The 16,355-nt window shown below is 33.7% G+C and overlaps 1 protein-coding gene across 6 annotated transcripts in view; it reads right to left on the bottom strand.

Annotated features, from left to right (window-relative positions):
- Window positions 1-16,355, bottom strand: part of nckap5l (NCK-associated protein 5-like) — a 53,606-nt gene that overhangs the window by 14,093 nt on the left and 23,158 nt on the right. For 2 of the 6 annotated variants that reach the window (XM_087307148.1, XM_087307151.1), the window contains exons 1-2: window positions 13,606-13,847; window positions 75-203 (exon numbers count right to left, since the gene is read on the bottom strand). In XM_087307148.1, the coding sequence (XP_087163274.1) occupies window positions 75-194 (120 nt within the window). In that variant the 5' untranslated portion in view covers window positions 195-203; window positions 13,606-13,847. Of the gene's footprint in view, window positions 1-74; window positions 204-5,319; window positions 5,506-13,605; window positions 13,848-16,355 lie in introns of those variants that run through there. The other 4 variants (XM_087307149.1, XM_087307152.1, XM_087307147.1 and 1 more) reach the window with 2 other exon arrangements.

Raw genomic sequence — 16,355 nt, 5'->3', positions numbered from 1 at the left:
GTCCAGTTTAAACAGCAAGTCAAGGAAGAAAAGTAAACAAAACTGCATTCTTGGTGAAAGTATATGGCACTTACTTGAAGTTCTCTCACTCGCTCCAGAAGCTCACTGCTACTCTCTTCCTCTAGATAGGACTCCAAATCACCCTCCTCAGACTCAAAGTCCTCATCTACTCTATTTTGAGCCTCTTCCGACATTGTCTCAACCTAACAAGAACAAAGAGATGAGAATTTTTAGTGTGGCATTCTTTTATAGTTCCCCCACCCCATACTGAAAGGAAAGTGCGGTAAATATTATAAATAAAACTATTTTGATTATTAGTGGCAAATGTTCTTGTCTTCAATGCAGATGATTCTGTCCAAACATAAAGAGAAAGTCAAATGTGAAAACTCATAAAACACTGATCCTTGTGTTTAAACAGCCTGAAACAGCAAGTTACTACATAATGTATATAACCAACTATTGGGAGACGATAACAAAACTTGTCTTAAGACTAGTGTTATTTATGGAATTCCCTTTGATGTGATAATGAGTAAAAAACGACACGCTTTTCTTCAAATATTTGACATTCTTTCTTTTAAACCCTTTATTTGCATACTGAAAGCAACTGGTCGAACAGCTTGTAAACCTACTTTCCAAACATTATTGCATGCTTTCTGAGTTGTTACAGAACAAACAAACTACCGGTGTGCCTTTAAATCTCGGTGTAAAAGTGTTAGCGTGATTATCAAGTCTTTGAGACAGCTGGGAGTGAGTAAGCAGGACTTGAGTCCCTGGCAAGACGCATCTTCACTTTAATAGTGTCATCAGAAGGGATTAGACACAAGAGGAATGAAAACACTAGAGGATTCCAGCCATCATGCCGTTTCTTGACCTACTGACTTACTGAGTGGGGCAAAGCAATGGATCCCCGTGGCCCGCTTTTAAACTTCGATTGAAAAAAAAAGTGTTGTTGAAAGACACCTATTCTAGTGTCTATAAAAATTTATAATTCTTTAGTCTGCATAGGGATTCTGAAATATTATATATATTTTATACAAAACCTCTGTCTACTACCCCAATTCAATACCCTTATTTTTAGCATTTTTATTTATTGATTTATAATTTCATTTTCTGGATTACGTTAAAAGGTCACATTTAGAGCTGGTAAAGTTAATGTATTTCTGAAGACGTGATAGCGGACAATACAGGTACAATGGGGTGTCAAATAATCAGCCCTGGCTCATTAGAAAAATAATTGGCCACAAAACTCAAGTCTGATTTATACTTCTGCGTCAAGCGCACCCGTATGCTCCAGCACATAGCCTTACCGTGGCTGACGCCAATGCTGATATGCACATTTCAAAAAATTTAACTAAACATCGCAATGACGCATAGCACAAGCTCTGTGATTGGTTGGCTTGGTAGCGCTGACAAGTGTGGGCGGGACCGAGGGGCGCGCAAACCAGATGGAGCCAGTGTTTACAAGTGTCGACTCCAGTGAAGGAGCTCTAGATGGAAACGTTTGTTTTGTGTTTAACTTATGATTAAAGTTGTTGCACGTCCGCCAGTTTCTGCCGCTAAATGAGCAAGTTTTAGCTACATCTAACACTCACAAAGAAACTCGACACAGAGGAACATAAAAACCTACTGCCAACTAGCATTTCGGAGGTGCACCACAAATAGCACACAAAAGTATAAATGCACGACAACGCCCAACAGTGATGTGGGTCATGGCGATCACTCGACTCAGAAATATAAATCAGCCTTAAGCATGTGTTTTGTACAATTTAGGTACACATTTTTCTCGTACACTTCCACAAGAAGGTAGGGCATGTCATACAGATCAACTAGTGGAACACTGATCTAAATCATTCACTAAACCAAACCAATTTTTAAAAAAGCAAATGTAAGAGAAAAGTGCAATGCGACCCCATAGTTTTACCTTGTTTTTTCCTTTGTTTTTATATCTTACGCATGGAACGTGGAACGATGCTTTACCAAACTTAAGAATAAAGCAGAACAACTGCACAAGAATAATCTTGTATTAATCGATAATATGTCCCTGCCAATATTTTAACAATAAACTGCAGTCAAATGTATGTTAAAGTGTTTTTTTTTTTGCAGTTTCACAAAGATGTAGCATGTATTTTCAGTGAAATTTCCAAATTTCCACGTATCTCTAAACATGTAAAAAGCACCATCTTCCCTTCAGTTCTGAATGTAACTCAAACGCACAGCATTTAATGTGGTTTTGCATCTATAGAGAAGCAGTGAAAGCTGTTGTTTTCAATATAGCTTTCCATTATCTCCTTTTATGTATATATTGGACACTGAGTGAGATTTTCAGAAAATGCATCTTAATACCAGGTGCAGGTAGAACCTTAGTGGCCAAAATAGACCATTGAATCGCAAAGCCTCAATTAAACATTTACCACTTAAAATTATATTAAATTCTTATTTAAACGTGCTTTACATATGCAAACAGGCTGATCGTCACTGCATTCAGGGTTTTGTTGACGTAAACACACTGACTCTTTAACTTCACCACAGCGGTAGCCTCCAGTCACCTTCATCCACCCATTCCCACCACTGCACTATACCATTAATTTGACCTTCAATACGAACACCGGATGTCAGCGGATGGACTATCATTACAAAATTGAATCCGAAAATCAATATGTCCATGGGACTCATTCATAATTGATCCTCTAAGCATTTTGTGAGCTCATTTATGTGGCGAGCTTATCTATAGACGACGTGAATAGCTTAAATGGAAACTCCATATCTGGGAGTAAATGAATACAAAGGCTATAGGGGTCAGAGGGTTGGCAGGGCGCAGTGGGTCAGAAAACATTGCTCTGTTTGAACAGAAAAGGACGGCACTATGACTGGCTCTAGGCGACACTATAGAGCTGGTAGTTCCTGTGGTGCCAGGAGGATCCTTTCACATGACAGACTCTATTCACGAACACACAAGACTTCCCATATAGAGGAAGATGTATTTGTAGCATAACGGGACACATTAAGTCTTGCAAAACGAAATCATTTATATTTTTCATCTAGAAGAAACTTCAAATTAAAATGAAAAGACATACTCAAGATATGTACATCTGAATCCATTTTTGAATCTACAAATCAAACTAATGTTTGATAGCCTAAAGTATTTTATTGCTAACAAAACAGATGTTTTACATTATATATACAGTCCTCCACATAAATGAGTACACTCCCTTTTGAAAATGAATATTTGATCCATTTTTCAGTAAATAGAGCTAATATATTTTGGTGTATTCTACCGTTTTATCCAGTTATATCCATATCCAGTTATATCCATTAAAATAGGAGTTCTCACTGAACATCTTAAGGAATAAAAAGATCATTTGAATTTAAATGAGTTATTGCCAAAAAAAAAAGACAAACTACAAACTTTCAATAAAATTGTATATTATTTTATGTTACTCCAAGGGCTGGGCGATACTGCAAAAACAATTATTATGATATCAGGTTTCATATCATTCGATATCGATAATTATTGAATTTTTTAACAATCAATTAAGGAATATTAGGATTTTTATTTAACCACCTTATTTTAAGTGACCAACATTACTAAGGCAAATAGTTTTAATAGTCAAAAAGCAAAATGTTTAAACAAAAAAGCTTGTCTCTTTATAATAAAATAAACATAAGTGTTTAAGAGACTCTTGGTAAATAAAATGTTACAAAGTGTGTGCAATGGTAAATATAGATTCACATCTGTAAGGTGTGAATAATAACGATACAGTAAACCTCAAACTCTGTAAACAAAACAAATTATGATAATCAGATCTGAGCTTTCAAGTCAAGGAACTAACCATAATTTAACAAATACATATTGCAACATTACAAATTGCGAAGATGAATGACTACATTACCCCGGTGCTAAAAAATATTTCACATGGGGTGTTAGTGGCTGGGATGCACAAGGAAAGAAACCAAAAACCCACTCAGGTGACATCCTTTTTTTATTTACAATCTCCTCACTGCTGCTTTATGACAGTCATTTTCCTGTGTGGTGTTATTCTGACCCTAGGTGACAAGCGAGAGCTCGTGCTTTGTGTTTGTCTGAGGTAATTAGTCTGCCGTTATTATTGAAATGTGTATATTCCATACAAAGTGTGAAGTAGATTGGTTAGTTGTAGCGCTTGGGGCATTTGGAAAAGTTCAGATGTTTTTCAACTAGGTGTACCTAGAAAATGAGCACTTGCATACCATGTGCACGTCGTACCCATGTGGCGAGCGCCTCCATAAGAAATGACAAACTAACACCCTAAGCTTATTTTAAGCTTACATTTAAATATAACTATAACGCTTCATACCAAAACTTTTTTTAATCTAAAATGACAATAGTGTTCGGTCAATAAATACTGATATCGATTTTATTGCCCAGTCCTAGTTTCTCTTAATTTTTCCTGTTTATTACTTTTTGTTTAACATTTATACCCTTTGTTGGCGCCAATATCCTAGTGGTAAAGTATGCCGACATATAGCACTGCTATATACAGGTGCTCACAGCGAAGCAAGTTAGATTCCTTGCTCTATGTCCTTTGCTGATCCTTCCACCCTCTCTCTGCTTTTTTTTCCCAACATATTAATTGGTGTGTACTAATTTTTAAACTGTTATTTTTATGTGGGCTTTTTATTTAATGTATATTTTTATTTAACAGTAAAGGATACTATAAAAATATTCATTCTATATATATATATATATATATATATATATATATATATATATATATATATATATATATATATATATATATATATATATATATATATATATATATATGTTTGTATGTATGTATAAACAAAACAAGATAAAACAAAGTAAATTGATTCAATTTTAAATCAATTAAATAAAATATGAAAAGTATCAATTCAAGTGCAATTTCAAGTGCAAGTTTATAGAAAAGACTTGTATAACTGGAAAAAAACTATAAAATAAAATTAAAATAAAATCCACCAGAAAATTAACAAAGTACACCCAAAAAATGTAGACACAATATATAGTCAAATGTAGACAGAATTGTTTTTTTTAAAGAAAGATTTTTTTAAAATTTAAATGTCAATTTTTAACATGATGGTTGGGTGTTTGTCCATATGACTCAAGATTGAGTTTATACAACCAAGAATATGTTACTTGAGTGTTATTTGAGTGTAACAATACACTCAAAACAAAGATTCAGGTAAAAAGTCTATATATATTTTAGTAAATTTAAAGAAAACAAAATATAATCAAATAAAATTAAATAAAACATAACCTAAAACAAATAAAAAAATAATAATAATAAATAATAAACTCACCACAGAATAAAGTAACAATCCAAAGCCTTAAGCAAAAATCCTAAATGAAATGTTATATCCCATAAAGCAGGATTATATGATAGCCTTCTGTAGAGAGAATATAGCTAGAGGAGTAAAACTACTATTCCAAGTGTGTGCTCTTGTTTCTGATTTCACTGTGTCACGCTCAGGTCCTCATGAGTGTCTGAAAGAGATGTGTGATGTTGATCTTGAGCAACAGGGAAGTCAAATCTGCATATTCTGCTTTAGTGGTGACATGTGGGTTTCACAACATTTGCAATACTGGATTAGCTGGAACTGTGTCATATCTCTGCTCCATTTTCATCCTGTGTTGTTAATGCTTGACCGTTTTCTGATTGCTGGCGGCCAGGGCTGGGCAGAATCTCAAGAGATCACTACCAACCTCGATCATCTTTCCCTTTCACCGTGAATTACCGACAAGCAATGAAATATGTATGAGTGAGTAAGCTGATTCTGACTTGGAGTAAAGAAGAATTTATAAAATTGCCAAAGAATAAATCTTGAGAAACAATATTCAACCAACATTTCCTTAAGAGATGTTTGGACTATAAAGCCATTATTAAAGATGGATAAAATAAAGTAAAATAAAATAACATAAATACATCAATCTAAATTAAATAAAACAAGTAAAAATTCAAATAAACTAAATTAATGAAATAAACTAAAATCTAAATAAACAAATAAAATAAAACAAAAATAATTTAATTTAAAAAATAAAACTAAATAAAAATATAATAATTAAAATAATTAAATCAAATGAACTAATGAAAATTCTACTGAAAATATTTTAATTTAATTAAACAAATAGAATAAAATAAAAATATTAAAATAAAATAAACAAATAAAATAAAAATTATTTATTACATTAAACAAATAAAACAAATTAACAAATCAAAATTAAATTCTAATTAAAATAAATTTAATTAAACAAATAAATTGAAATTAAAATAATTAAATTAAACTATTTGCTAAATAATTAAATTAAACAAATGGAAATTCTAATAAAAATAAATTAAATTAATTAAATTAAACAAATAAAATAAAATAAAAATATTAAAATAAAATAATTTAATTAAATGAAACAATTAAAATAATATAATTAAATGAAAACAAATGAAAATCTGTTTTTAATTGGATTGAACAAATAAAATAAAACAAATAATAAAATAAATTAAACAAATTAAATTAAATTAAACACATAACATATAAAATAAAATTAATTGAACATAAAAAATAAAAGGTGATTTTTAATTAATTCTATTATTTGTCATTCATTGTATGCCGCTTATCTGGGGCTAATTGGGATTAAAATTAAAATTATTATGCATTATGTGGAATCATCTATAGCTTATCTGTTTCAAAAATAGTTTAGTCAAATTGTTTTCAGAAACATGACCTGCTTCTGAGATGACAGATATAGGAATTCAAATAATGACTGATATGCTTTTGCATTATTGTTGAACAGTGCTGAGCTTATGTACTAAGAGCTAAAGGTCTCACCTAAAGTACAATCACTTCTTAAACACAACTGAAGCACTGTTCAGTGGAACAAGGCTAATCCTCTGTGCTCTTGTAAGGATCTAAGCAGATTAGCATCAGTTTGCATTTGACCCTAAACTTAAGTTTGCTGCATACAGACTAATATCTTTGTTGGACACGTGTGACAACCAGCTCAGATCTGTAACGTGACCCTTTGTTGATTAAATAAGGGAAAGGAAAATTGTGTCATTATTTACTTGCCCTTATGCTGTTCCAACCCTTCACTTTATTTCTTCAAGAATAAACAAGGGGAATTTTTAAGGTCTTGTCCACACTTTTAATATATGGGTCAAAGATGAAAGAGTTTTTCCAATACAAATGGTGGCTTATTTAAACCCCCTTTGGGAAGATACGGACTAACACAAACATTAGGTTGCATTTAGTCTATGAATTAATACAAAAAATAGCCAATGGTTTATTCCATGTTACATTCTAAATTGGGTTGAAATAACCTGGCAGATTTTAGAGTGAAGTATATATTAAAATATTAAAAATAATTTTAATTATATTTTCTTTATCAAACATTTTTGCCATTATTTACAGAAGATACCTACTAGAATGTTATTCAGTGTAACAACAGTTTTATATCAGACATAATAAAAACAACAATAATTTGATGACATATTTAAGGTTTGCGGACCCAAAATATTAATTAATTGTCATTTTAGATCATTATACATCACCAATATCCTTTATGCCACATGAACTGGCAGCAAAAAGATTCTAATCACATAAAATAATACTAAATTTAGCATAACTTATTCTTTTAAATATTTTAATCAATATAAGTCTGAATAAATGTGAGATTTTATTTTTATTTAAATCTATCTGTTACACTGAATGACAAACAAACATTATTTCATATGGCCCATTTCTACTGAGTGGTACAGTATGGGTCGGTACGATCACCTTTATCAGGCTTGCGTTTGATGTATGACAGAAAGTTTCAGACGACATCATTCTCGCTCAAAGAAATGACAAGGTAAAGCCTACGGGTCGTTCATATATCATATGAGAAGCACTTCTCACAAAACAGATACTTTATACACATAAATACTTGTGTTAAAATGTTCATGATTTACCTTTCTATGAACATGATTTGATTATAACTGCAGATTAATTATAGTGCAAAATAGTCTACTGTAACGTCTGCAATTATATGAAATAAATAAATGCCACATATATGAACACATACAGACCTATACAGTCTCCAAAATGTTACTCCAAAAACTACATTTAGTCATTATTTGGGTTTAAAAACAACACGAAATATAGCCGAGTCAGTGCAAACCTCTCATCTGTATCTTTAATTTTCACCAGCACATGTAAGCTCTGTTAGAGAGTAATTCGGTCATTCCCGAGTTCATAATAGTCCAAAGGGTGATGATAATAGTTAACTGTGGCAGTTTGTTCAGCTTTTAGGTTACTGAAAGATTAATTTTCTTCTTTGTTTTTCGGGCTTCTCCTTTGTTTTTTTGCACTTCACTCTTGCGCTTGTCTTTTTCTGAAAGGATCGGATGTCAGAAACACTTCAATAATCGCATGCACGTCATTATCAGTAGCTCTAGAAGTCCAATAATTCAAATAGAGATGCGCGGTGAGTGCAATCAAGCTCTCTCGAGAAAGTGAACCCACTCGCATTTTACACGGCTTTGTAAATCAACAACAGGACACAGCAGATTTTGTTCTTCTTGGCTTTGTTTATCAAGACAACGACAAGGTTTGTTTGAGCTCGGGTCGACCATGGCTTGTTATTATATGTATATATTTTTATGGTGTAATGTCTCGGCTCTGTTTTTAAAAATGGCGCTTAATTTGTTTTCATTTTCCTGCTTGTGCACGAGCGAGTGATGTATCTATGTAAAACTGCAGCGTTCAGCTGCGCGTCTAGCTCCGCCTTTTGGTACCCTTTTGTCATGTTAGGTAACCTTTACAAAGGGTACCCAAAAAGTACCGTACTGTACCGTAACCACTCAGTGCCAATACCACCGGACCACAAACAGGCCAATAGTATCCCCAACAGTGAACCGTTAAACATGGTAAACAAATCTCTGAATCAGTAAATTAAACAGGTTAGTCTAAACCATGAGGAGATTTTTTGAGATTCTTATGCACTTAGATCAACATATAAAAAAAATAATATTAATATTATTATTATTTTTTTAAATCACAAAATGGACTTTTATGGTGTTTTTCTTTTCCATATTCAGATATAAAACTAAACTGAAACAACAACTAGCTTAAATGAAATCCAGCTAAATATTATCCGTATTATCTTCAATAAAGCCATTTCATAATTGCTGAATTTTGTTTATTTACACCAAGAGTTAACTATACAAAAATTAAAACAATACCTATAATATCACTGGACCACCAGTGGATGACACTATTATGATCATTATAAGTTTTGCGCAACAGCTTCACATACTCAACCTCTTTAAAGAATAAATGGATTCTGAATGGCTGCCAATGTTTTTGTCATTCATCAGCTGGAAAGAAAATCAATGACTATCTGACTATCATTTGTGTGTGCCATTAATGTTTTTATCATTATAGTCTTTCCTGCTTATTACCTTAATATGAATCTTGTAAAAGCATTAAAATAATATGTCAAATCTACATGTCAAAATAGACAACATTATTTTGGGGCATGACACGACTGACAGATTAGCAACACTCACATCTCTAAATAATGAAAAATGTGGCCAGGATGTGCCTAATAAACCATCATTTTTAAAAAGCCTTATCTTTTTAGCTCCACAAAAAATACAAATATTGATTAACATGATCACCAAAGTATACGTCAATTTTAATCATAAGCAAAAGTATATGTTAGTACATAAAGCTATTTTTTTATCCTAATTTTTGGAAAATTTATCATATATACACTGTACATTCAACTTGCACATGAACTTTTAGGACACATTTACACTGAATGGAAAGAATGGTCTTGTATCATGTGTTGTAAGCTGTATATAGATATAGACCATTTTTCTGAAGATGCAATAAAAACAGCAGTCTAGACGAGGAGCGTTTTCATTATAAAAAGTTATTTTAAAATGAAAAAAACACTAGTGTAAATGCAGACTTAATAGTTTTTGCTACTACAAAAAGAAACAAGAGATGAAAAATGAAGAGATTCTGAAGATATTAATATACAACTCTAGTGTAAATGAGTTTAAAGGCATTTTATCTCTCATAAATTCTGGAGAGAAATAGCAAAAATGTACCTTTCTAGAGAGCATGCTCTGTTAAATACATTATATTACTTCATTTGAAGATGCACGTTTACAATTGTACACCTAAATATTCCTGGTAAGTAAATAATAACATTTCTTTAGGGGTTAATTGATACTTCCTCTGAATTGAAACATCCACATTGATCAACTAGGACTGCACGATATTGGAAAACCTGATATTGCAATATTTTATTTTTCTGCAATAAATATTGGAGTATGAATACAATTTCACATGCTAGTTTGAATAGCACTGTTTGAAGGTTTTCTTGGGAGCCTGCCAGTATTCTGAAATGAAATAATCACAACGCAATAAATGCTTTTCTTACTTTGTCTAATTTATAGTCCAAATATCTAAAAATTCTTAGGTCAAGTAAAAATATTGTTTTGTTTTCAACTTGAGAAGAAATAAGTCAAAATTAAGAGTTTTTCCTTAAAACAAGTGATCTGCCAGTGGGGTGAGTAAAATAATCTTGTTTTTGCTTTCAAATAAAGATATTTGGACTAGAAACAAGATGAAAATTGTAAGTAGAATTTTTTTTTTGCAGCAATTGTATATATTTGTATAAATACAGTTATTAAATACAACTACATGGCACACAATGGCTTATAAACCAACATCCAGCATGCTATAGACCTGAACAGTGCAGTGACTTTATATCCAAAGAAAAGAAGGATATCCAAAGAAGCCATTTCAGAGAAATCTGTGTATTTGAAACTAATAAAGACAGAAGAAGTCAATGACTTATTTTAATTATTTAGCCTGACATGTTTATTGTTTCAAGATATTTTAAATGTAAAAAGAAATATGTTCAATGGGGAATATATTTTAGAGCAGTATTTACAATACTGTAATACTGTAAAAACGTGATATTTTTACCCAAGGTTATCATACCAGCAGAATCTTATACCGGCCCATGTCTACTCAACATTGTATACCTTGCGATGTAACTATTGCAGGTGAGCACTTTCCAATACTGATTCTGAAACAATGTTTTGTACAGCCTTATCACCTATTCTAAATACCCAAGGTGGACATATACGACCTCGAAAATTGTTATAGCCCTACAGAATATCCCACAGTTTAGTGGACTTGGTTTTAGCGACAAGCGAAAACAGAGGCAAACAAGCACCCATGCCAACAGGATTCTTGGCAACGCTCAAGCACAATGCAAGCCCCTTAATCCACTGATATGCCGTATAGTAAACATAGCAATAAAGCACTGTGGTATACCCAAAACAGGGCCCCAAACTCATTTGTCTGTACAGCAGTACATTTATTGAGGCTAAGCTTCTGAGAGACTACTGTTAATGTTGGTAGGACTTCTCCCATACTTCTGAGTCACCGGCTTGGTATGATGCCCAGAGGAGAAGTCTAGTGAATGTGACTAGGACTAGAAATCAAAGCTCCGGCTGAGACGAGACTCCAACAAAACATGGCGGAGACAGACACCAGAGGCCACTGTCTCTTTTGCTGGATACAGAGAGCCACTCTTATCTGACAATGTAGAGGACACAGCTTCTGGAGAGCTTGGCAGATCAGATGAAGGAGAATGAAGGACTACTCAATCAGGGAGAAGGACGAAGGAGTTTTAGATTGTGTGCAATGTCAATTTTATTTTTACCACGGTGCATTGAACCACAGGCATCCTATTTAAAGGCAATGCACTAGAAACCGGGCGTCTGGAGAAAATGAAAACAGCATGTCTTCTAATAAATGTAATTTCAGCAATTATAAAGCCTAAATGGGTGGCAGAAAGATTAAAACATTTTAATCTGGTAATTACAGTTTCAGCAAATTCTTATTCTTCAGAGAAATTTATTACAAGCCTGTTTAACCTCATCCTTTGTGTCAGTGTGCAAAAAAAAAAAATCTTTTTTCATAACCCATGAATGAATGAACGACTGAATGAATCAATGAATGTCTCCAACAGATCCGCTTGTCATTTTGCATTATTCGGGAGGGGAATCAGGAACTATATCTCGAATAATGCAAATTAGGATTTAAAAGAGAGTCGATAAAAAAGGGAAAGTGGATGTTGGGGGAGGACCTGGATGGCTCGGAGGGGTGGAATAAAGCCAGTGTGAAGGCAATCAAACAGAAGTAGGGCTCTCTGGGATCCCAAAATGTGCAGGGAGCTCCGCCTCCATCCCCCACACTCCAGGAGTTATCAAGAAGCAGCCAATCGGCATCCACAGAGGCGATCTCTTGATTATTCACACCCCACACAATGGGCACTGAGCCCTCAGACACCTTCATAACCCAATTATTGATCAGTTCGCATGATTTACGAGCTGATAAAATGATCAATCAAGGCAGGAGATGCAACAGACGGTCTGCAAACGCATCAGATAGAGACACAACTAATAAAAGCATTGTGTGGAAAGGCAAATAAACATATAAGCAGTCTGTCAAGTCCCTAAGGGCATTATTTTTTCTCTTTGATGTAAATTATTCCGGGGATAAAGAGTCTCTGAAGTATTGCGAGGCTGCTTCTATTCCTGAATGTGGCATTAAATATATAAAATCTTTAATAATGCAAGTTTATGCAGCTGGGGTTAAGATTTCCACTGCAATTTTGTGTTTGTGTGTGTGTGCTCCTCTAAAGATTTTCATTTCATCTACACACTCGGGCTGTCGCATCAGTGACAGCAAAGCCACCCCCCGAAAATGTTTATGGACTCTCTAGTCCTCCATTTTGCTCCAAACATGAAAGGTGAGCCATGTTACTCGGTAGCTTTCAGCAAAGTTACCATGCAGGCTTCTGCAGACTCATGCACTATTGTTGTTTCTTTGCGGCAGTGCACCTTTATAGCTAAACACATCACCTCTGTCTGCATGGCCTTGCAGCATGAGCTTCCTAAACAGAGGACTAAGCAAACGCTTCAGCTTGCTCAAAGTCTGTTTGGAGTCGTAGACTAACCGTGAATGAACTCCCACCTAATTCTCAATTACTTACACTTGGCTTTGAGTTAAACAAGGTGATCGCTAACACCCAAACAATGAGTCCTTAAGACATCACACTTAAAAATCATGTAAGCCATGCTGTCCCTGATCCAAGGCAAACAGACTTTTGTTTAGTAACATTTTAGCACACAACTCAATGTCCGACCACAATGTCGACTTTTAATAGTCCATTTAAAAATGGCATCAGCTGTTTTTAATGACAAGAAAAACTTGTACGGGTTGTTTCATCCCGTTTCACCCAGCTTTAGCAAGCCGATTTGATTGATTAGCATACGTAAATGACTGTGATCCATCTACAACCTCCCATAGCTTTTGGAAACATTAACGTAGCAGGGTAATCTGGTCAAATCTGCTGTTTACCAAAGGAATAAATGCGTAGTTATTGCATACTAATCAGCTCACAAAACCCACTGCCGACACAGCAGCTGCTAGCACAAGTAACTGAAATACACAGAGAGCCATGGAGAAGGGATTCAACCATGCCTAAAAGCCAATCCTGCAAACCCCAATGCACAAAATTACCTTTAATTCCAGTCAGAGCATCCCAGACGTTTCAGAGCAGCCCGTGCAAGGCAAATGAGAGACACAGCGGAGCAGAATCCGCAAATGCCACAAAGAAAGCCTTAGTGATTTTTGAGCGTCCCTCCTTGGAAATCCTCCTTGCATTACTGTGGAAGTACAGTGCCTGTCCTTAGGCAAGTGCGAGGAAACTGTCTCTGCCGTCTGCAGTGGCCTCCATGTCCTCCCATTGTTCAAGGGAGTGTGAGGCAGGCATCCTACCCCAATAGACCCAGCCTACTACAACAGCTGTGGGCCAGACCCCCACCTCTCCTCTGAGTGTCTCTCTCTCCCTCCTCCAACGGCTGCAGCTAAACATTAACCCTGCGACTGCTGGAGAGGCCATAAAAAGACAGGGGTTATATTTCAAAAAGGCACCAAGAACAAAGATGAAGATGGGGACGGATATCCGAATGAGCACAGGAAAGAAAAATGGAGTTTCCGGGGCCAACTCGGCATCCTGAGCTTCTTTTCTAAGAGGATTGAGACTGGTTTATAAGACTTGCACTGATTGGATTGCAACTGCAGATACTGTTGTCAAATGTAGAGCTGCATGACCAAAAACTGACCTGGACAAATAGCACAACTGAAATAAAAAGATGCTAGTGTCAGGGAAAATTAAAACATTACACAATATTTTTCTAGTGTACATTTTGATAGTTAACAAGTTGTCCAATACATGAGGGAGTGAGTTTGACTTTATTTTAGCTTTCATATTTTATACTGCAAAACAAAAAATGTATAGTCCTGTAACAATATTTTGTTGTTGTTGTTGTACAATATATTGCATTAAAATATATTGCAATAAACGAACAAAAAAAGTGCAAGTTAAAATATAACAGAGGCTGCGATATGTTACCAGATCTGCTTTCAGTTGTCAGACACCCACATGAAAATATACTGAAGCAATTTATAGTAAATACTATGGTGTTTTTTAACCATACTGACACCTCCAATAGAGACAGAGGTTGTGCAGTCAGCTAAAATGTTGCTAGAATGGGTTATAGGCACAGCTTCTAGTGTTTTTCAGGCAATGATGAACTTCCGGTGAAAGCTTTGTGACTACTTTCGATTTCATACGGTTCCTTTTGCAGCGTCGATGTTGTAATGTAATTCAAATATAATCAGTTAAATACGCTTAAGCATTCATTTGGTTGTTAAAGCGTAAGAAGAGATGAAAAAACGCTTAAAAAGGTGCAGTCATTAGTAGCAGGCAAATTCCATTGAAAATACTGGGGTAAAATTAAGTTCCATATTTTAAAGACATGCCTTGGAAAAATCTAATTTAATACAGTGTTTCTTGTTTGGTCTGATACACACTTTATATCGTATGTTTATATCGTATCGCTGTTTTTTAAAAGAAATCAGATCTTAAATGTGGAGATTCTGTATGGGAGGCCAATTAACTAGAAGCCCTGGGGCTGGCTGACTGAAATGAAAAGTCTGTGTGCATATACCCCATTGTTTTTTCTGTATGGATGATATTTATATATATATTGCATCACCAGAAATGATTGAGATCATGTCCATGTGTTGTGCGATAATTCAATATACTGAGTATTGTGACAGGCCAAAACATTTATAAATATAACATGAATAAAAAAGTTGTCTCATTTTTTAGGTGAAATATCATATTTCGAATACACATTGTTATTGCAGTGCAGCTATTGCGACATAAAATTCAAATAAATCAATTATTTTTTTAATCAAATAAAATACAAATACTATAATTAAAATTTAAAAGGCGATTCCTGAAACTGTATTCTAAATAAAAGTGCATAGAAACATTTCTAATAAAATACATTCAAATACATATATATATACACATAAAACACATTTAAGACAAAATGACTAAAACTTAAACAAAATTAAATTACTGTTACATAGTAAACAAAACAAATTAGACAAAATATTAACAAACCATACATGTATACACACATAAATACATACTAGGGGTGTAACGGATCACGGATCAACCGTTCAGATCACAAACCTCAGTTTGTAACACATGGAAAATGAGAAATAATAGTTTTTTTGAACTTGTAGGTTAATCCAATATTTATAACAACTGAAGCTAGATCCCCTCCTGCGTCATTCAAGTCAAGTGTATCAAAGCATTTTGGCTTGATTTAAATGACGCAGGAGGCGATCTATCTGCAGTTATAAATGTTGGATTAACCTACAAGTTATTCCTTTTTTCAGCTGGTTTCAATAAAGAAGCAGCTGAAAAAAGGAAAATATTCAAATTGAATAATTTCCTTTTTTTCAGCTAGTTCTTTATTGATTTTTATTTTTATCACAGGTTTTAAGTTATGTTTGTTAAAACCAATGGTTTTTGCAGTAATATTTTTGTATAAATGGAAAGCAAATGACATGTGTCTCTACTACTAAAACCTAAACAAAATTAAATTACTATTACAATAAAATATAAAAACACATATAAAAACAAAATTAGGAAAAAAATTATTATATACATAAATAACATACAAATATGGACACATATATACATATGTATATAAAAAAATTATAATAAAATCAAATCACACATATCTAAAAATTAAGACATTTATACGTTTTAAAAGTTTTAATACATCCAGATTAAAGAATTAATTTCACAAATAACTGAAATTGGATCTGAGTTAAGGTTATGGATAGGTTAGTCTGTTTTTTTGCTTTGTTTTTTGTTTTTAGAAATCAAACAAGGCATTTTATAA

This window comes from Danio rerio, chromosome 23 (genome assembly GCF_052040795.2).
Source record: "Danio rerio strain M-AB ecotype USA chromosome 23, GRCz13ab, whole genome shotgun sequence".
Lineage (NCBI taxonomy): Eukaryota > Metazoa > Chordata > Actinopteri > Cypriniformes > Danionidae > Danio > Danio rerio.
Note: the sequence above shows the minus strand (reverse complement) of the source record. Positions and strands in the feature narration are given on the sequence as shown.